The 23,389-nt window shown below is 37.2% G+C and overlaps 1 protein-coding gene and 1 non-coding gene across 2 annotated transcripts in view; one reads left to right on the forward strand and one right to left on the reverse strand.

The window, feature by feature from the left end:
* PARD3B (par-3 family cell polarity regulator beta) overlaps positions 1–23,389 on the reverse strand; it is a 1,279,582-nt gene that overhangs the window by 439,452 nt on the left and 816,741 nt on the right. Inside the window, exon 16 of the mRNA XM_049772907.1 lies at positions 10,804–10,848. Within this exon, the coding sequence (XP_049628864.1) occupies positions 10,804–10,848 (45 nt within the window). The remainder of the gene's footprint in view (positions 1–10,803; positions 10,849–23,389) is intronic.
* Positions 20,516–20,620, forward strand: LOC126009795 (U6 spliceosomal RNA). Its single transcript, XR_007495996.1, has one exon. It is a non-coding gene; the product is annotated as a U6 spliceosomal RNA (small nuclear RNA).

Genomic DNA, 23,389 nt, shown 5'->3' on the forward strand with positions numbered 1-23,389 from the left:
CATCTCTGACCATTAGAACCTTCACTTCTTACTCCAGTACAAATTTAACTTAAAAGATGTCTTGACACTCTAGATCTCAGTGTTAATGTCCCTAAAACAAATCAATAGAAACTGAAAATGCTTCCTTGATTTCCCCAAGTGTTAGGTTACACCTTATTTTACTTAAAACAAAGATCATCCCTGGGTCCTTTGTATGTTTGTTTACATACAGGGCTTACCATTATTTAAAACCAGTAAAATTAAAAGTTTCCTATGATTCTTGTCAATACATTTTCATCAAAAAGAATTTACTGATCAACTAACTATCAAGTTAAGCGGAGAAAACATAATCAGGACAGAGGGGCCAAGGCCACGGTTCAAGGAGTTGGGGCACAAGTGTATGTAGAAGGCCAGAATCAAGTCTGATTACTTAGAAGTTCTCCACACTCCTCAGTTGCTGTAGTAGTCCCTGAGCACTGTGAGATGTGACCCTCTGTTGAATTACTGGCCCCACCCTAATCAGTATTCATACTCTACCCTTGGGTGTGATCTGGTGATTGGATTACTGGGTCCTTCCCTACTTGTTATTCCTTCTCCACACTAGGGTTTGGCCTGGTTCTTGCTAAAAAGGCATTATTTTCAGAAAGAAAAGGGCTCTTTCTTTGGTCTACCTCCACTAAGATGCTTTCTTTCTTAAGAGCAGAAGACTTGTGTACTGAGACTTCTGGCTTGACTGTTGAAATTCCTGTTCTTGCAACCTTTCACTGTGTGGATTATTTCCTGCATTGACTTTTGCTTACAGACCAGCATCTCTCTAGATCCTACTTTTGGAGCCTGGGGCTCTGCTGAAGCCTACACTTGAGTTAAAAATTTAAGAGTTACCATGTTTTGGAGAATGGAATGTGTTTTCACTTATGGTATAACCAAGCAATACAACGATGCTTTGAATAATGGTGGCATTTAAGTGTCACTCTTTTTTTTTTTGTTTGTTTTTGGGCCACACCTGGCAATGCTCAGGGGTTCCTCCTGGCTGTCTGCTCAGAAATAGCTCCTGGCAGGCACGGGGGACCATATGGGACACCGGGATTCGAACCAACCACCTTAGTCCTGGATCGGCTGCTTGCAAGGCAAACACCTCTGTGCTATCTCTCCGGGCCCTTAAGTGTCACTCTTAAGTGACTTTCTGTTTCTTTGTGTTCTTACTGTTGTTCCTCCTCAGTTGTGGACTCACCCAAAGATGGGTAGACAAAACACTGTCTCTAGGAAAGATTTGCTCTCGAACACTCATTTTATATTTATAAACCACCATGTAATCATTTAATAACATTTACCACAGATGTTCACTCTGGCATTTAGAAACCCCATTCAAATTGTCAGTTCCAAACCACGGTTTTTCAGATGCTTGAGACAAATATTCCCCAAAGATAAAGCTGGAGAGTTCAGCCACATTTGAAGAATTTTGACATATACAGAAATACCCTTTTCTGTTTAGAAAATTATGCACTATTTGTTTAAATATTTTTAAATTTAGAAACTACTAATTTCCTAAGTAGTTAAAATTTAGATGCCATTAACTTTATTTCTCACTATATAATGAAATTCTGAGTAAGGAGGTAGAAATTATTGAGAATTATTTATTTGTACTTGGGCCACACCTAATGATGCTAAGGGGTCATTTATGGTTCTGCTTGAGGAACCATATGGAATGCCAGGGATTAAAACTGGGTCAGCCGTATGCAATGCAAGGGCCCTACCCATTATACTATCATTCAGGCACTCAGTATTGAGAATTCTTGATGTAATATCAATATAAAAAGACAACAGGGAAAAGTTTGAACTAAACTCTAATGTCAAAAACTATTACAACTTATAAGCAAAAATTTATACACTGCATTGATATTTGGGGAAATAAATACAAGAGAATAAAAATTGAAAGATATAATATAAAGAAAATATAAGCACTATTCATGTACAGCCTCCTTGCATTTAGAAGCTTATCTAATTTTGGTCTGTTTCCATGGGAGAAATAAAAAGGAAAAGACTCAGCTATGCCAGTTATTTTTCTGCCATCTATGCTGAGCTAGGGGAAATTTTAAGATTTTAATGATAATTTATTAAATTGGCAAAAACTATTGCAATTATATCTAGATTCACAAAGTAGAGATGGTTGAAGTGAAAATCAATAGATTTTATCCTTGAGCCTTCAGTAGGTAGTAAATGAAAGTTACTTCCCAGATCTCAAAAGTTCTTTAAAATAAGTTGACGGTGCACATATGTGTGTGAATGTACATATAAACATGTGGTTATATATGCTGCTTTATTACATCCTAATATTTTATAATTCTACTATAAATACAAGTAAATGAGAAAAATTATTTTAGTTCAGAGATAAAGTAATTGATATGCAAACAAATTTTTGATTATAAGTATGTGTATATATGTAAATATAGTTTTTACTCAAATTTTCTTTAATAATATAAATAAAAACAGATTACTTATTATGAAACACATTTTTAATTTTCTTGGTCAGCTTATTAGCTGAATAAAAAAATGTATAGACTTTTGCATCAGTAAAATCTGAGAGCATTAATATTTTTAATTTCTAGTTTTCTCTACCTCTAGATTAATTTTTACCATTTTTTTCTTTATTTGTGCATTTTCAGCCCTCCGTCTAAATTCTTAGCAAAGCCAGTTGCTGGAAAGCCATACTCTGTATTCAATCCTTTTAACAATGTTCTCTTTCCTATTTCTTTATTGGCTCACAAATGTCTTTTTTTCTAAATTTAAAAGAATGTTCCAATATTTCCATGTTCAACATAAAAGAATAATAAAAACAATTTCTCTAAATACAGTTTTCTTTATTGTAATGATTATAAGTGCTTATTTCTACCACCCATCCATTTCTCCTCTCTTCCCTTCTCACTTCTATTCTCTAGCCAACTGAAACTCATTCCAGTTGATCATGACTAATGTTCATATTTCAATTTCCAATAAATGTCCTGAAAACTAGTAAGTTTAAAAATATTCAATATCCCAGTGACCATTTCATTGATTGTTCTTCATGCTTGTGTCCATTTATGAGAAAATAATCACCCAAGACTACCATCAAGTCAAAAGTGACCCAAGTCTTTTTCTCTAGTCACTCAAGAGTGAGGCTAGACTCACTGGAAAACCAAGTCATGTGATTAAACCAAGTGCATCTCTACTATTATTCTTACTGATTGTCTAAGTCTTATGTGAGTCCTACTCATCTATCTCCTGCTGTCCCTGATGTGTACTTGACACAGTTTTCTCCTCCTACAATTGGTCTGTCCACCTTTCAAACCCTGGCATCCTGTATAGTCCCCCAAGTCTGCCAAGAACAAGTTCTTAGAGCAGAGTCAGGAGTAACCCCTGATCACCATCAGGTATGCCCCCCAAAAAACAAACAAAAGGATTAGACAGTAAATAATTGTTTTAAGTAGAGTAACAGACCATTGAAGAGAATTGGGACCAAAAAATTGGACCTAATCCAGTCCATTACTGAGATAAGCAAACCTGGTAGACCTAAAGATACTTGATTCTGAAGTAAATGTTTACTGGTTATAATATTATAAAAAAAAAACCTCAAGATTACTGCACAGTTTTAGAAAATTAAAAATTTTTATTGAGGTCATTGTGAATTACAAGTCTTTCACAGTTGTATTTCAGGTGTTTAGTGGCAGTGAATTAGGGCCATTCCCACCATTGTTGACCTCCCTCCACCATAGTTCCCTGCATGCATCCCAAACCTCCATCCTAGTTTTAGAAATTTTTATTTTTATTTATTTGTTTATTTATTTGGTTTTTGGGTCACACTCGGCAGTGCTTTGGTGTTACTCCTGGCTTTACACTCAGAAATTGCTCCTGGCAGACTCAGGGGACCATATGGGATGCCCGGATTTGAACCACCATCCTTCTGCATGCAAGGCAAACACCCCATGCTATCTCTTTGGCCCCTAGTTTTAGAAATTTTTATTTCAATTTCTCATCACTTAAATTTGTCTCATGGCATCTCTTATCTGGATTATTTAAATGGATTTACAACTAATTCTCCTAACTCTAACCTGCTTCCTATCCCTATTGTTTCTGGAGTGATAATACTTGATTCTAAAATACTGACTCTTTAATGTGGATTGGATTCTAAGGAACATGCAAGATAACATATTCTCCTTCTCTTCCCAATCATTTGGGTTCTGTGTTCTTTATTTGTTCCATGTTACAGATATCGCATCATTCTCCCCCTTGCATTTCTGCCACACCAAAGTGTTGATAATTTCCTGACAACATCATATTTTTTCATGACTTCCCATATGCCTGCAAAGTGTATGCTCATTGACCTTTTCTCAAACTATCTTTCAAATGTGTGAAGGACGTACTTCCTTCCTAAAAATGACAGCCCCAACAGAGAGAAACTATGTTAATCCCAAATATAATCCTAAACAGAAAGAAACAGTGTTACTCTATGAGATATTCTTTCAGGGGGCACACTCCTGGGAATACTTAGGAGTTATTCCTGGCTTTGTCTTCAGGAATTACTCTTAGTGGCACTCAGAGTACTGTATGGATGCTGAGTTTGAACTCTAGAAGGCTGTGCACAAAGCAAGTGCCCTGCTGTTGTATTATCTCTTCAATTCCGTTTAATTTTTTGTAATTCCTTCCTTTGTGTGTATATAATAAATAATAAAATAAAATATTTAACTAGACATTGTAAGTGTATATAATAAATAATAAAATAAAATATTTAACTAGACATTTGTAAGTTTTTCTGTTACCACTTTATAATTTTTATAAATATTTTCAAGTTTATGAACTTATACATATCTTTTTGTAATTTAATATGCAATGCAATTCCCATCACAGAGTGGACATTTAATAACTATGAGTAGAACAAAATAATTAATATTAAAATATTAGAAAAATATGACCTCTTAATTATGAATATCAGAAATGCACACATTTGTTTTATATTGGAGAAACGATTCTTTTTTTTTTTTTTTTTTTTTTGGTTTTTGGATCACACCCAGCAGCGCTCAGGAATTAAATTACTCCTGGCTCTGTGCTCAGAAATCACTTCTGGCAGGCTCTAGACCAAATGGGATGCTAGTGATTGAACATGGGTCAGCAATGTGTAGCAAACACCCAACCCGCTGTGCTACTGCTCCAGCTCCTGAAGTCATTACTTTTTCAGTAAGGTAAAATAGTTTTATTGAAGAAATCTAAAATGTTGTGAGGGGATAGAAAGAGAGAAAAATACATATTCAAGAGAGAATATTGGTTTCTCTGGAGTGGAAAAAGTCTGAAGCTATTATTTAAAGTTGCAGAGTACTTGACCAATACCTTCTTCATCCATTTTCTACAGTGATCCAACATTCTTTTACATACTTATACATGTAGATACATAAAGGCTGGGGTGCATTTATTTAACTGATATTTAACTAATCAAATTTGATGTTCTTCTGCTAGTTACTGAGCTACATAGTTTTCTTTAAAAAATGTACTGAGAGGGGGCCGGCGAGGTGGCGCTAGAGGTAAGGTGTCTGCATTGCAAGCACTAGCCAAGGAAGGACCGTGGTTCGATCCCCCAGCGTCCCATATGGTCCCCCCACTCCAGGGGCAATTTCTGAGTGCTTAGCCAGAAGTAACCCCTGAGCATCAAACTGGTGTGGCCCGAAAAACCAAAAAAAAAAAAATGTACTTAGGAGCCAGAGAGATAGCACAGTGGCAGAGCATTTGTCTTGCATGCAGCCAATCCTGGATGGACCCAGGTTCAATCCCATATGGTCCATATGGTTTTCTGACCTGCCAGGAGTGATTTTTTTTTGGGGGGGTCACACCCGGCAGCGCTCAGGGGTTACTCCTGACTCTATGCTTAGAAATCCCTCCTGGCAGGCACAGTGGACCATATGGGATGCTAGGATTCGAACCACTGTCCTTCTGCATGCAAGGCAAACACCCTACCTCCATGCTATTTCTCCAGCCTCCCAGGAGCGATTTCTGAGTGCAGAGCCAGGAGTAACCTCTGAACACTGCTGGGTGTGGTCCAAATTCCAAAACAAAAACAAAAAAAATGTATTCAACTGGATGAGGATATCAAAGGTAACTAAAGATTTATAAGATGTCTTTTTGTTTGTTTGTTTCTGGGTCACACCCAGAGGTGCTCAGGGTTACCCCTAGCTCTATGCTCAGCAATTGCTTCTGGCAGGCACGGGGGGTCCTATGGGACGACAGGGACCAAACTTGGGTCAGCCACATGTAAGGTAAATATCCTCTCCACTGTGCTATGGCTCTTGATATATCTCTCATATCTTCTTCCTATTCTAAATATATTGGACCTATATTTGTTGGAAGTGAAGTAGAATTGTTGGGTGTATCACACAGTTCTGGGTACATAATCTAAATCCACTAGTTACCAAAGGAGAAACCAAGTACTTAAATGTCACAAGGCTCAGTTTATTTATCAGTAGAAGGTGTTAAGATGCCAGCATAGTTAGTGGTATGGAGATACCTCATTTAGAAATAGCCCCCAGGATGGTGAAAGTGTACTTGCTGATTACTGATCAACTTGTCTCTGAAAAGGTCTGGTCTTACTGCCAACCATTACTTTTACAGACTTGCCTGCTTTACAGCTCTATAGACAGGTGTTTGAGAATATAAGAAATTAAAATTGAAATAGGAAAGCTTTTTAGTCCATTTCGCTAATTAATATGTCAGTGCTCATAAAGAAGAACGCATCGGCTTTCTGCAGCAGTGCGTCATCTTAAAGAGCTGGGTCAGCAAAGATCTCTGCAGTCAATACATATTAAAACAGTTCCAAGCAGTAAATCAAAACAAAACAACAAAAATATGAAGACACAGTTAAAAAATGTAAAATTTATAAGTCCTTTCTGTCTAAATGATGAAGAGCATAAAACTGAAAGTTAGGTGTCAGTTCAGAATGAGAAAAGGAATATCTTGTCAAAAAGAGTGAGTTTGTGAATAAACAAAAGTTAAAGTATAAATAAGGGGGGGGGGGGAAGTTACACAGAATGTGGTGCCATGTTCTCTAGGTTCTAATGTGTCTTCTAGATACTTATGACTTAAAATAGAATTTCATTAGTTCATATACACTTTACTAATGTTTCCCTCTATCTAATAAGGATTTGAAGTTTTGGAAACTCAAATAATGTGGCATGGAAAAAGGTGAAAGATAATTTTTGGTTTTTAAAGTCTTTCTAGTGGCATTTCTTATAAGAAGTAAAATAAAAATAATTATGCTTTAACTTGTCAGGTTTGTCTCCATATTTCATATAAATCATACTTCAGATATTCAGAAGAGTACCCTGCAAAATTATAAACAGGTGAATCTATCCGCCATTTTTCTTTTCAAGGGATGAGAGTCAGGAAAACAGTTGAGGTAGGTTGTCAGAGGACTGGATTCAATCCAAAAGGGGTGAAGGAAAATTTTATTTTGGGCCAAAAGTGTTAGAAAGATTTATCTTACCTGAGACTTTGATTTGAATGAGTTCAGAGGAACCAACCACTTAAAGATTCAGCCAAGGAAAGGATGCCAAAAATATTGTCACAAATTTGGGAGGTACCCAAGGCAGACAAACAGATGGAACTTGGCATGAGAAAGCCATCTCCACACTAAGTAGCTGACTCAGAAGAAAGTTTAACTTCGATGAATTTATTAAAATATTGACTCTCATCTTGAACAAGAAAAATGGATGATAGATTTAGGTAATCACATACAATTTAATTTAACTTCCTGATGGTCTTGGATAGTAGGAAACATTTCCATAATGAAAGGAGAGGGGAATATATTTTTTCTTAGGAAGTAGTACTTCTACTTTGAAGAATGAATTTGCAGAAAAGAAAGGAGAAGCAAAAAGAAGATGAGAGATTCCATTTAACATTAGATAGGTAAGAATGATCATGAAGGATGGAGAGATAGTACAGCAGGGTAGGCTTTTGCCTTGCATGCAGCCTATCAGGGTTCAATGCCTAGAGCACTGCCAGGAGTGATGACTGAGTACAGAGCCAGGAGTAATACCTGAGCATTATCCAATGTGCTCCCCCCCCCCCAAAAAAAAAAAAAAAAACGAAAACACAAGAATGACCATGAAACATTGCACATTATAATCCAGACTGGTAGGTGGGTTAGCTGTAACAGACTAGAAGATTAAATCTACAATCAGCAGGAAATTAAAATTATCAATTTGGGGGGGTCCAGTGGGAAGGGTGTTTGCCTCACAAACAGCTGACCTGAATTTGATCCTCAGCAACCCATTGGTCTCCTTTGCACAGAGTCAGGAGTAAGCCCTGAGCACTGCTGGATATAGTGAAAAAAATAAAATAAATAACTAAGTGTAGTCACTGAAAGGGACTGTCAGAATTCAAAGGCTCCCCAGTCCTTTGGGCCAATTCTAGTATCAACTACCATTCTCAAAGGGCAATGGTAAGCTTCCCCTAAATACATACATAGAAGAACTGGATCCAGACAATCCTGGATATTCAGGTAAATTTTCCAATTAAAAAATTAAAAATAAAATAAGAGTAAATTTCAAAAGTATATAAATATCTAACCACATTTTAGAATGACATTTTCATGAGATCTGCCTGTTTCCAGGATGCTCTGATGTAACACAGTTGGAGAGTATATATTTTCAGGTGGGTGTATACCTTCCTTATATTTCTTGACATGTTACTCTTGCTCCAAATCTATTGAATTTCTGGTTGTTTTTAATCATCTACATTGATTTCATAGATGGTAAGTGAAAAACTTGATGAAACTGTCATAGACTAGCAAAGTACTTAAAAATGTAAAACTACTAAATGTGATAGTAGTAAGTACATTACAAGTGTTCTTTAGAACCCTCTACTACATTTAAGCATAATTATCCACATGATATAAAAACTGTTGGTATATGATCAACCAGCTAAAGTTAAGTTGTTCCATAGAGCATACAAATAACCTGCCCCACAAATGTAAAATTATACCCATTTTTATATTTTCTTTTAATTTAGAAGGTAATTTCAATGCTCCTATCTAGAGCCTATTGAATAGTATTTTATAGTAGAGTACAAACACTTGTTATTCAAATGTATTTAAATATTAGAGTAATATATTAAGTCAACAAAGTTTTTATTTAAAAAAATAATAATAATTTCAGTTACCTGCTAACAGTCATTTGTTTGGAAATGAGGTAGGAGTAAATTAAAATTTCATTTGCTGAAAAACCTCTATAAAGCATCCGACTAGCTTATTTTCAGAAACTAAATTGATAATCATGCCTAAACATGCTTCTACTTTTGTACTTCAAAGCCTAATCAAGAACATCTCATCTTCCATTATTATTACACATACAAGAACAAACTACAAGATGTGCAACAACATACTTAGCTAGAAAAGATAAAGGACATAGGCTCCTTCATCATAAGAAGTTCTTCTCTCACTCCTAAAAATATTTCAACAGTAGAGAATAGAAAGGAGGGACAAAGATGAAGAGAATAAGCAGCATGTGACCACTCATCACACCCACAGAAATCTTTGCTTTCACACTGATCTATCCTCCTAGGCTCTTTATTAGAAGAGCAGAATAAAAATAAGAGAAAAATCTCCTAGTTGTGAAGCAGCCCTTCCCTATTGTTATCACTAGAGAGTTTGCAGAAAAAAGAAAAGAAAAAAATCATAATCTTGCCCTGGAACATGATGGAGGTAATGAAGCATCAGGACCACTTACAGCTGAAAACATAATTTTCTCATTAACACAGGCAATGCTCGGGTGATGGAAAAGACATCTTTGTTTCAGAGACAGAGGGATGCCAACCCATTGTCACCCTTCTGTGGTTTGAATGGGCCATCTAAGAGTAAAAGGAATATATCCCCTAAACAATGCATCCTTAGAGGAAAGAATTGATTGTAGTTTTTAGTGTTGAGTTTTCCCAACCAATGCTAATGAATGATGATGAAGGAAGAGCACAGGAATATAGGTCAGATTATTTAGCAATGAATAAAAGGTCAAATTTTGACCTGCAAGAATTTCCTGCATAATATAGAAGTAGGACCTCCTAGGTCTTGGAGATACACATAGCATTTGTGGAGAACCTACTGGAAGCTTATTCATGAGTATAAAGAGAGATAAAGCTGTTATCTTGGACACATAATCCCTTCAAGATAGGCAAAAAACAATGTCTTGTTTTGAAGAGAATGAAATGATTCTATCTTCTGGATCTTTGTTTAATTCTTTAACACTCAAAGTGTTTATAACAAAAATCATTATGAGAAAGAATTTCAAACTTTCTTGGGTTTTCTTGGTAATCTTGCTATTTTCTTTTTTTTTTTTTTTTTTTTTTTTTTTTTTTTTTGGTTTTTGGGTCACACCTGGCAGTGCTCAGGGGTTATTCCTGGCTCCAGGCTCAGAAATTGCTCCTGGCAGGCACAGGGGACCATATGGGGCGCCGGGATTCGAACCGATGACCTCCTGCATGAAAGGCAAACGCCTTACCTCCATGCTATCTCTCCGGCCCCTAATCTTGCTATTTTCAATGTTCAAATGGCACCCAAAGTTTGTCTTCTGGTTTTAAAATTATTTTTCGGAAACCTTTATTCTTCCCTCTCAAACGTTTTGAGTCAGCATGTATTATGCCACTATACACACAGCCAAGCAATAATTCATCTTTTTGGAAGTAAGATGCATCTCATGTATTAATTAGCAAGATTTTCAGAGACGAATGGTTGAAAAGAGGTTCCAACTTCCACTCAAACATAGTCAGTGTTTTCCAGGAAGAAGAATATAAAGTTAGTTAAAAAGAATTTCTTACCCAATTTGTGTCCAGCCAATGAATGGACTTTGCTTTCATCTGGCACTGAGAAGAAAGAAGAATCAGAAATCAGATTTGCTTGTAAATCAGTCAACTTGAAGAACAAATTAATATAGATTTATAACTGGAATATTTCACTGTCAAAGCTTTATAAAATGTTTTCTTACAGGTACTTAATTTCTTTTGGTAGAGATTTTAAAAAAGGAATAAATGCACGTTCATTAGCTCTTCTATGAATACATTTTTTCTTAAGTTTTTAAGTTTTTCTAATTGGATTGTCATTTCCACATACAGAATGGAGAAACTGAACTCAAGGACCATGAAGTGACATTCACATATTATAAATTTCTTGAGCAAAATAACAATTTGTATATGGAGGAATCAAGAATAGGACTTCTGTATTAGGTTAAAATGAAGCATAAGGGAAATAACTGATTTACTATTACTTGTCCAATAAGACAAGCGTGAAACAGTGTTGTGCATGAGATTGGAACACGGTGCAACAAAGTTCAGTGACTCCTGAGAAATAAGGTAAATCCTCCCATTGTCCCAGCTGGCTGTGTGGAGAAAATGTCATAGTTGTGTATAGATAGAGCCTACTGACATTTTAGCTTGAGGACATGGAGCTGGAAAAATGTGAGAGGGATGTGGGAGTTTGAGAAGCAGGGCCAAAGAGAAGAATTCTTGCTGTCTTTGCCAAGGACTCCTTCATTCAGAGTTAGCCCAGTACTAATGATCACATGACTACGAGGAGGTACTTTCCCAGGTTTGGGGAATGAACCACCGGAAGTGCGAAGGGAACGGTAGAAAATTCACACCAAAGTGGGCGAAGTTCTGGTGTCAACAGTCTTACCAGTCAGAAAGAAACATTTAATTCAGTGTCATCAGTTAAGAGATAAGGAAGGGTGTTGTTCAATGGTGTGGGAAAAATTAACCCTGGATTGTCATAGTTTTGATGAAATGAATAACTATATTTTGAAATGCACCAGTGAGAAAAACTTCTACAAGAGGCTATATCACCTAAGTCATCTTATAAAATTTTTAAATGATATTTTAAGGAAAACTCTAGACCTATGCAGCTTCATCAAATACCAAAAACTCATTTCAGAAAATGCAGAGAAAGAAATGTTTTTTAAACTACTCTTTGAGACTGGCTATGACTTTGGGGTTAATATCAGATGAAAACACTGAATAAAAATTATAAAATGCTGATTATTTTTAATATAAGCATAGACTCTTAATCCTTAAGCATCTCTCATGGATTGCTCCAATTGTTTATTATCACTAATCACTATAGGTATGGTATTTCATAAAACGAAATGTTCCAGCAAGTAGAGGAGATCTTGCTAAAATGAAAGTGCTAATCTTGTCTAATTTTCCTGAATTCTTGGTTTATCACAGAGTAAGATGACCCTACTTTCTCTGCCTACACACACTGCTACTTTATTTTATTTTTATTTGGGGGGATGAATCATGCACAACAGTGATCAATAGTTACTTCTAGTTCTGTACTAGGTTCACACCTAGTGGTTCAGGGGAACAATGTGGTGTCAGGAATAGAACACAGGGAAGTTTCATGAAAGTGCCCTGCATCTTTTACCCAATGACCTGTCATCTGTCACCATATCCATATCTACTTCATTTCTCCAATTACTATACATAAATATTCTTTTTTTTTTTTTTTTTTTTGGTTTTTTGGGTCACACCCGGCAGTGCTCAGAGGTTACTCCTGGCTGTCTGCTCAGAAATAGCTCCTGGCAGGCACGGGGGACCATATGGGACACCGGGATTCGAACCAACCACCTTAGGTCCTGGATCAGCTGCTTGCAAGGCAAACACCACTGTGCTATCTCTCCGGGCCCACATAAATATTCTTAAATTCACCTAATCTTCTTTTACCAAACATTTTTTAGATAAAAACACTTGTGTGATTTTCATACTATAAAATTATTAAAAATATTATTGATATTTTTGCACTATGCACCAGAAAAGGGCTCATATCCATGACAGAAAAAACACTCAAGAATGTCAACAATAGGGCTGAAATGATAGTACATTAGGTAGGGTTTTGCCTTGCACACTATAGACCTAGGTTTAATTCCTCATATCCCATATGGTCTCCCAAGCCTACTAAGAATAATTCCGGAGTGCAGATCCAAAAATAGTGAAATAGGAGTGAGAAATGGCTGCAGGTGGGGGTTTCCAGGCAGAGTGCTGACTGCTCTACCTGCAGAATCTCCACCGGGCTGTGCTTCTTCTGAGGAACTGAGCACCGGAAGGGAGCCCTGTCCTACCCTTCTCTGTCTTTCCTGAACTCTGGAAGCTCTCCTCAGAGCCCTGGGAAGCGAACCCCAAAGAAACTACATTCAGAAGCTACCCAGCGAGCCAGTGAGTGAGTGAGAAATGGCTGCAGGTGGGGGTTTCCAGGCAGAGTGCTGACTGCTCTACCTGCAGAATCTCCACCGGGCTGTGCTTCTTCTGAGGAACTGAGCACCGGAAAAGAGCCCTGTCCTACCCTTCTCTGTCTTTCCTGAACTCTGGAAGCTCTCCTCAGAGCCCTGGGAAGCTAACTCCAAAGAAACTACATTCGGGAAGAGATAACAATGCTATCTGGGCAAAAGCCGGCTCCCTGTGTGTGACACCAGGCGGGGAAAATCCGCGAAAGTACACCGGCCCAGTGGGACTCAACTGTGAAAGACTGTGAGTGTGACCTGTCTATGTCTGTCTACTGTCCTCTTGCGTGAAACTCTTGCGAGTGGGGCAAAAAGAGGCTCAGAGGAGCACGGCCGCTCCGCTTCGCTACGCGGCCGTGCACTCTTTCTAAGGAAAGAACTCCATTGCAACAAGAAGGAAAAATCACACTAAGAACAGCGCTATATCACAGAAGCAAACATTTCTCTCTGGACTGTCTTCTCTGTTGCATGCTCGGGCCTAAGATTTGACCCAGTGTGAGGCTTCATCCACGGAGGACTCCCCTCCCTTAGAGGCAAGTCAGCCCATCCAGAAAGGGAGGAGCCAGAGGAGTGTGCTGCCTACATCATATAGACAATGAATACCACCACAACACGTAGAAAAACCCACAATACAAGTGTGACAATGGGGAAACAACGCAGGCCAGCATCAGACATAGAGAATGAAGATGACAATTCTGAGGACCAGATAATGACTGAACAACTAATCAACCTCTCAGATAAGGACTTTAGACTAGCAATATGGAAGGTGCTCAACAGACTCCAAGAAACCATGGATCGAGTTGAACAGAACACTAATAAGAACCAAGAAAATATGAAGGCAGAAATGACAAAACTCCAAACTGAAATAACATGTCAACTAACAGGACTGAAAAAGTCAGTAAACGAAGTGAATGACAAAATGGATAAGCTCTGGGACAGGGTATCAGAAGCTGAGAATAGACTTGGTGCTGTGGAAGATGAGATACATAACAATTCCATACAGCAGGAGAGATTGGACAAAAAACTTAAAGCAAATGAGCAGACAATGGAAAAATTAGTCAAAGAATGGGAACAGACGAAAATAGAAGTCTATGATAAGATCAACAGAAACAACTTAAGAATCATTGGAGTCCCAGAGACCCAGGAAGAAAATTTCCAGGAAGAATCAATGGTCAAGAACATCATTAAAGAGAAACTTCCAGAGCTAAAGAATATATGTGATCAAATCCTGCATGCCCGAAGAGTACCAACCAAAAGAGACCCCAGAAAAACCACCCCAAGACACATCCTAGTCACAATGACAAATCCCACAGATAGAGACAGAATTCTGAAAACAGCAAGATCAAAAGGGGAAATCATGTTCAAGCAAGCTTCCCTGAGATTTACAGCAGACCTGTCACCAGAAACACTCAATGCCAGAAAGCAGTGGTGGGATATTGTGACAAGACTGAATGAAATGAATGCTTCACCCAGAATACTATACCCAGCAAAACTCACTTTCCGGTTTGATGGAAGAATACATGGTTTCACAGACAAAAAACAGATCAGAAACTTCACAGACACAAAACCAGTCTTAAGAGAAAAACTGAAAGACCTAATCTAAGACAAGACTACCCAAAAGACACACCAAATTTTGAAATAAAGATGGCGTTAAATCCCAGGACAATTCTTTCTCTCAACATCAATGGATTAAATGCACCAGTTAAGAGACACAGAGTGGCTAAATGGATCAAAAAACTCAATCCAACCTTCTGCTGCCTACAAGAAACACACCTGAATAGTCAGAACAAACATAGACTCAAAATAAAAGGCTGGAGAAAAATTATCCAAGCAAACAACACCCATAAAAAAGCTGGAGTGGCCATACTAATATCAGATAATGCAAACTTTATACTCAGGAAGGTTGTAAGGGACAAAGATGGACATTTTATATTAATCAAGGGGTACGTAGAGCAGGAAGAATTCACTCTCCTAAACATATATGCACCGAATGAGGGGCCAGCAAAATATTTAATACAACTGTTGACAAATCTGAAAAATAATATCAACAACAACACAATAATTGTGGGGGACCTTAACACGGCTTTGTCAACACTGGACAGGTCAACCAGACTGAAACCCAACAAGAATATACTAGACCTGAGGAGAGAAATGGAAGAAAGAGGCCTAGTGGATATATATAGGACACTCCATCCCCAGAAACCTGGATACACATTCTTCTCCAATGTACATGGGACATTCTCCAGGATAGACTACATGCTGGCACATAAAACATACCTCCATAAGATCAAGAGGGTAGAAATTTTGCAGACTACCTTCGCTGACCACAAGGCTCTGAAATTATTTGTGAACTCCAAAGGGACTCAGAAGAAACACTTTAACACCTGGAAGTTAAACAGCCTCATGCTCAATAACCAGTGGGTCCGAGATGAAATCAAGGAGGAAATAAAAAAGGTTCCTGGAAACAAATGACAATAAAGACACAAACTCTCAGAACTTATGGGACACAGCAAAAGCAGTACTGAGAGGAAAATTTATAGCTTTGCAAGCACACATCAGGAAGGAAGAAGGAGCTTACCTGAGTAGCTTAATGACACAGCTAATAGAACTAGAAAATGCTCAACAAAAGGACCCAAGAATAGGAAGACAGAAGGAAATAACAAAGCTGAGAGCAGAAATCAACGAAGTGGAAACTCAAAAAACAATCCGAAAGATCAACGAAAGCAAAAGTTGGTTCTTTGAAAAAATAAACAAGATTGATAGACCACTGGCAAACCTAACAAAGAAAGAGAGAGAGAGAAACTTGATAACTCGTATCAGGAATGAAAAAGGAGAGATCACTACTGATATGACAGAGATTCAAAGGGTAATCAGAAACTACTTTGAAAAACTCTACGCCACTAAAAATGAGAACCTGGAAGAAATGGATAAATTCTTGGACTCTTATAATCTTCCACGGTTGAAGGAAGAGGATGTAGCATATCTAAACACCCCCATCACCATTGATGAAATTAAAACAGTAATCAAATGTCTGCCGAAAAACAAAAGCCCAGGTCCAGATGGATTCACTAATGAATTCTATCAAACTTTCCAAGAGGAACTACTGCCAATCTTGGCAAGACTCTTTCATGAAATTGAACAAACAGAAACACTCCCAAATAGCTTTTATGAAGCCAACATCACCTTGATACCTAAACCAGACAGAGACGCTACCAAAAAAGAAAATTACAGACCAATATCACTGATGAATGCAGATGCAAAGATCCTCAACAAAATCCTGGCAAATAGGATTCAATGCCTCGTTAAGAAGATCATCCACTACGATCAAGTAGGTTTCATCCCAGGAATGCAAGGCTGGTTTAACATCCGTAAATCTATCAACATAATACACAACATCAATAACAAGAAAAATAAAAACCACATGATCATATCAATAGATGCAGAGAAAGCATTTGATAAGGTCCAACACCCATTCTTGATCCAAACTCTCAGCAAGATGGGAATGGAGGGAACCTTTCTCAATATAGTGAAGGCCATCTACCACAAGCCAGTGGCAAATATTATCCTCAATGGAGAAAAACTGAAAGCCTTCCCTCTAAATTCTGGCACAAGACAAGGCTGTCCTCTCTCACCACTCCTATTCAACATAGCACTGTTAGTACTTGCTATAGCGATTAGGCAAGAAAAGGATATCAAGGGAATCCAGATAGGAAAGGAAGAAGTCAAGCTCTCACTGTTTGCAGATGACATGATACTCTACTTAGAAAACCCTAAAGACTCTATCAAAAAGCTTCTAGAAACAATAGACTCATATAGCAAGGTGGCAGGCTACAAAATTAACACACAAAAATCAATGGCCTTTCTATATACCAATAGTAATAAGGATGAAATGGACATTAAGAAAACAACCCCATTCACAATAGTGCCACACAAACTCAAATATCTTGGAATCAACTTGACTAAATATGTGAAGGACCTATACAAAGAAAACTATAAAACTCTCCTCCAAGAAATAAGAGAGGACACACGGAAATGGAAACGCATACCCTGCTCATGGATTGGCAGGATTAACATCATCAAAATGTCAATACTCCCCAAGGCATTATACAGATTTAATGCCATCCCTCTAAAGATACCCATGACATTCTTCAAAGAAGTGGATCAGACACTTTTGAAATTCATTTGGAACAATAAACACCCTCGAATAGCTAAAGCAATCATTGGGAAAAAGAATATGGGAGGAATTACTTTTCCCAACTTTAAACTGTACTACAAAGCAACAGTTATCAAAACAGCATGGTATTGGAATAAGGATAGGTCCTCAGATCAGTGGAATAGGCTTGAATACTCAGAAAATGTTCCCCAGAGATACAACCATCTAATTTTTGATAAAGGAGCAGGAAATCCTAAATGGAGCAGGGAAAGCCTCTTCAACAAGTGGTGTTGGCACAATTGGATAGCCACTTGCAAAAAATTAAACTTAGACCCCCAGCTAACATCATGTACAAAGGTAAAATCCAAATGGATTAAAGACCTCGATATCAGCCCCAAAACCATAAGATATATAGAACAGCACATAGGCAAAACACTCCAGGACATTACAGGCATCTTCAAGGAGGAAACTGCACTCTCCAAGCAAGTGAAAGCAGAGATTAACAGATGGGAATATATTAAGCTGAGAAGCTTCTGCACCTCAAAGGAAATAGTGCCCAGGATACAAGAGCCACCCACTGAATGGGAGAAACTATTCACCCAATACCCATCAGATAAGGGGCTAATCTCCAAAATATACAAGGCACTGACAGAACTCTACAAGAAAAAAACATCTAACCCCATCAAAAAATGGGGAGAAGAAATGAACAGACACTTTGACAAAGAAGAAATACACATGGCCAAAAGACACATGAAAAAATGTTCCACATCACTAATCATCAGGGAGATGCAAATCAAAACAACGATGAGATACCACCTCACACCCCAGAGAATGGCACACATCACAAAGAATGAGAATAAACAGTGTTGGCGGGGATGTGGAGAGAAAGGAACTCTTATCCACTGCTGGTGGGAATGCTGTCTAGTTCAACCTTTATGGAAAGCGATATGGAGATTCCTCCAAAAACTGGAAATCGAGCTCCCATACGATCCAGCTATACCACTCCTAGGAATATACCCTAGGAACACAAAAATACAATACAAAAACCCCTTCCTTACACCTATATTCATTGCAGCTCTATTTACCATAGCAAGACTCTGGAAACAACCAAGATGCCCTTCAACAGACGAATGGCTAAAGAAACTGTGGTACATATACACAATGGAATATTATGCAGCTGTCAGGAGAGATGAAGTCATGAAATTTTCCTATACATGGATGTACATGGAATCTATTATGCTGAGTGAAATAAGTCAGAGAGAGAGAGAAAAACGCAGAATGGTCTCACTCATCTATGGGTTTTTAAGAAAAATGAAAAACACCCTTGTAATAATAATTTTCAGACACAAAAGAGAAAAGAGTTGGAAGTTCCAGCTCACCTCAGGAAGCTCACCACAAAGAGTGATGAGTTTAGTTAGAGAAATAACTACATTTTGAACTGTCCTAATATTGAGAATGTACGAGGGAAATGTAGAGCCTGTTTAGGGTACAGGCAGGGGTTGGGTGGGGAGGAGGGAGATTTGGGACTTGGGTGATGGGAATGTTGCACTGGTGATGGGTGGTGTTCCTTTTATGACTGAAACCCAAACACAATCATGTATGTAATCAAGGTGTTTAAATAAAAAAAAATATGAAAAAAAAAAAACAAAAACAAAAAAAAACAAAAAACAAAACAAAAAAAAAACAAAAATAGTGAAATAGTCAACACTATGAAAAAATAGAGGATATGAACTTCCCCAAAGAGAAGAATGAATATCCAGTAGATATACAAAAAATGTTCATTGTCATTTATTACATAAAAATAAAAATTAAAACATCAATGATATATAATTACAGTGAGAACAGCATCTTTTAATCATTAGAAACAGTCATTGTCAGTTTCACCACAAGTAATGTGGTGAAAAACAATATTTACTACCAGAGGGAATGTCATCTGATTGAACTATGTAAAACTCCACAGAAACTTCAAAAAAAAAATAGATTAGAACTCCCATATGACACTCTAACTTTCCTTCTTGTCTTCTATCTCCAAAGAAATATTAGTTAAAATATGTATCACATAAATGTTTATTGAAGCACTTGGTAAAATAGCCAGAATATGGAAACAACCCAAATGTCTAACAACAGATGAACGAATAGAGAAGTTGTGGTATAGTTACAGAGTGGAATACTATACACCTACACAATGAAATAATATACACATCTCTAAGAAAAAGTGGAATCAACAGTTTGCTGCAACTTGTATAGAAAAACAGAGTATCATGTTAATTACACTAAAGTTGCAGGAAGAAGACTAATTTAGAAGGATCTTATCTGTTTTTTAGAGAGACATAAAACAAGGGAATAGACAATCATACAATGACACTGTATAACATACAATTATGAGTAATAATTTCAGGTAGTCGTGAGAGAGGGAGGAAATGAAAAGGTGTATTAGAAAAAACATTTTAAAGTATTTTAGTGGAGGTTATTGGGCACTTTGGTGGTGGGCTGTAGTTATTTTGTATATCAATACTGTAAATAGCAGCTAACACTATTGTAGCCATGTTATCTAAATTGTAATAAATATTAAAAAAATAAAAATATTATTAGAGGCATCAGAGAGACACTTTAACCCAGGAAGCCTGGATTATATCTCTGGTTCCTCTGAGCATCAATTTTCAGGAGCAAGCCCAGGTACAGAGTCAGTGTAGCTCCCGAGCACCATCGGGTAGCCCCAAACAACGCCCCCAAATAAATGAAAAGTATTAGACTTTTCTTCATAGTTTAAGCTAAAGATAAACCTTTCTATACTCTGGCTACAAATTTGAGACAATGTCTAACTTTTGTTGTTACTGTTGTTGGGTTATACCTGGCTATGCTCAGGGCTTTAACGTCACCTCTGGCTGCGTTTAGTGGTCTATTGTGGTGATGGGGATTGAACCTGGGTTGGCAACATGCAAGGCAAGCACTCTAATCACTGTACTATATCTTAGGTCCAAACTTCTATCTTTCCAAGATCTAAAAATTCTACCAATAGAATTTGCAGTATAAAAAGAAAAATATTGGAAAACAATGAACAATAACAAGTAACAGGCTCTAGCATTTGTTAACAAACTGAAATATGGTGTTCGCTTCGGCAGCACATATACTAAAATTGGAACGATACAGAGAAGATTAGCATGGCCCCTGCGCAAGAAACTGAAATATGAAAGTGTTCTCTGATGCATTTGCTAATTAGGAACTCCATACAACGTAAGTCCTTATATTGTAATCCCTACTGAGAAAATAAAGTCTTTTATCCTTATTTTATGAAAAAAATATGAACCCTACCTTGCCATGGAGATATTTTTAATTTCATCATTATGATTAAGATGTGTCATAGGCGGGGCCAGACAGATAGCATGGAGGTAGAGCATTTGCCTTTCATGCAGAAGGGCATTGGTTCGAATCCCGGCATCCCATATGGTTTCCCGAGCCTGCCAAGAGCGATTTCTGAACATGGAGCCAGGAGTAATCCCTGAGTGCTGCCGGGTGTGACCCAAAAACCAAAAAAAAAAAAAAAAAAAAAAATGTGTCATAGGCATTGGGATTTAAGTATGATATGAATTCAATGTAAAGCATTAAACGTAGGAGCCTGAGTAATAGCACAGTGGGTAGGACAATTGCCTTTCCCATGGTCGATCTGGGTTTGATCCCCAGTATCCCATATGGTCCCCTGAGCCCACCAGGTACGATTCCTGAGCATGGAGCTGGGAGTAACTTCTGAACACTTCCAAACCGAAAACAACAACAATAACAACAAAACATCAAATATAACTGCCGGGCATAAATATAGCACATGACAAATACATTAGAAAACAAATATCTCTTAATACTAATAGTTGTTCTGTACAGACATTATTTTCTGGAAACATATTATTGAGCATTAGCTGGATTTGTTATTGTTGTTGTTGTTATTGTTGTTGTTTTGGTTTTTGATTTTTAGGTCACATCTGGCTGTGCTCAGGGGTTACTCCTAGCAGGCTCGGGGGACCATATGGGATGTCGGGATTCGAACCACCATCTGTCCTGGATCGGCTGCGTGCAAGGCAAACACCCTACTGCTGTGCTATCTTTCTGTCTCCCCGCACCCCCCTTTTGTCATTAGATTAGGGAACCTTGATGTCAACTGGGCTCAAAGTAAAATTTTATCTCATTTTCAGAAATAAGAAATTATCTGATTTTAGGATTCTGACCTGGGGCTAGGAACAAGACTCAGGGATAGAATTCTTTCCTAGTATATGGAAGACCTTGACTCTAATCTTCCACAGCATTGAGCAACATCTAGCATCAGAGGTGACCCTGATAGCTGTGAGCACTAATGATAATTGTCCCTATAAGTAAAGCTTTAATCAGATACTATACTAGTTATTCATAAATTTCTTTTCAACAACTTATGCTTCAATCACTCATATATAAAATAAATTTAACATTGCTTTCCTCAGGTTAATAGTGAAGCTTAAGTTCTAGATCTATGTTCTAGATCATACATACAAAGCAAAATTTTCTAGATCATACAAAACAAAATTTTCTAGATCATACATACATACATAATAAACATGAGCTATTGTTATCACTATTAATGAGAAACTAAAAACAAAAGCCAAATAACATGATACCAAAAATTAGGCAACTGTGTTTGAATCCCAGAGGTTTACCAAGAAAATTTATAAACTGCTTTGAACTTCAGTCACTTTATGTGAAAAAAAAAATAAAGAGTAATAAAAACACTACACAGGGAATTGTGGAAACTAAATGAGAACAAAACCAAAAAACATGTATAAATATATAAAATCTTACCATGGGACTATGCACACTTTTCCCAAGAAATGAAAGTTTTCCTTTTCAAGAAGCTGAATATAAAGACAGTGGTGTGTTGCTAATTTATATCATTTCTTTTCAACCAGTGGCCAGAATGGCACCCTGTGAGCTTACAACATATTCCAAGATAAATCTCAGGTGAAAAATAATATAAGTGGGGACCAAAATTCAAGATTAGGGAATTAATTGGTCCTGGGTCTCAGGTAGACAGCAGGTTAAAAGGGAAGCAAAAAAGTAGAGATACGGTTGAGAAATATCAATGTCTCAGTTATACATCCTTGTTTATCAGACTCATACTTCTTGTAGTTAAAAAAAAGGCAAAGAAAAAGATGGTATTCAAATATATTGTTTTACTATGTATAGTTATGGTAAAGATGAGATTCATACAAAGATAGAATTCTACATTTGTCCAGTCCGTTTTCTTTTTTGAGCAAACACATTTCCCCATAAATGGAAATTTATTTCAAATCTGGGACTGGGGGAACCATATTAAATTAAAGATGGTATATCCTAATCCTTTGGCTGAATACAGTCTTATTATTGATAATACTCAACATTATTTTAGTTGATAATTTGAAATTCTTTTGAACATTAACAAACTATTTATTAAAAATATGAAGTGTGGAAAAAGCCAAATGGGCTATAGTCAGAAAAATCAAGGTTTTACTACACAATAGTCACTGACATATATGCCTATCTTTAGGACAACAATAGATGGGAAATATAATGAATTAATTAATAAAATGCATTTATTAAAAAAGGTTAAATGGAGAACAATCATCTTTTATACACCTGCTTAGAGCTGAGAAGTAATTTAAATAACAGTAGCAAATGAGAAAATGAGGTGATATTGTATAGAATCCCAACCTTTTCTTAAAAATAGCAAAAGTTATAATTAATATCCAACTTCTTTAAAACACTCACAGTAACTAGTTGACTGTTATATAAAGTTCTCTTGGGGCTAAAACTTAAATCTAGTGATTTCATTGCATAATATATATAGTACAGATATTGGGGACCAGAATGGCACAGCAGTGGGGCATTTGCCTTGCATGCGGCCAACCCAGGAGGGACCCAGTTTGATTCCAGGCATCCCGCATGGCCCCCCAGCCTGCCAGGGGCAATTTCTGAGTGCAGA

The sequence above is a fragment of the Suncus etruscus genome, chromosome 5 (assembly GCF_024139225.1).
Source record: "Suncus etruscus isolate mSunEtr1 chromosome 5, mSunEtr1.pri.cur, whole genome shotgun sequence".
Taxonomy (NCBI): domain Eukaryota; kingdom Metazoa; phylum Chordata; class Mammalia; order Eulipotyphla; family Soricidae; genus Suncus; species Suncus etruscus.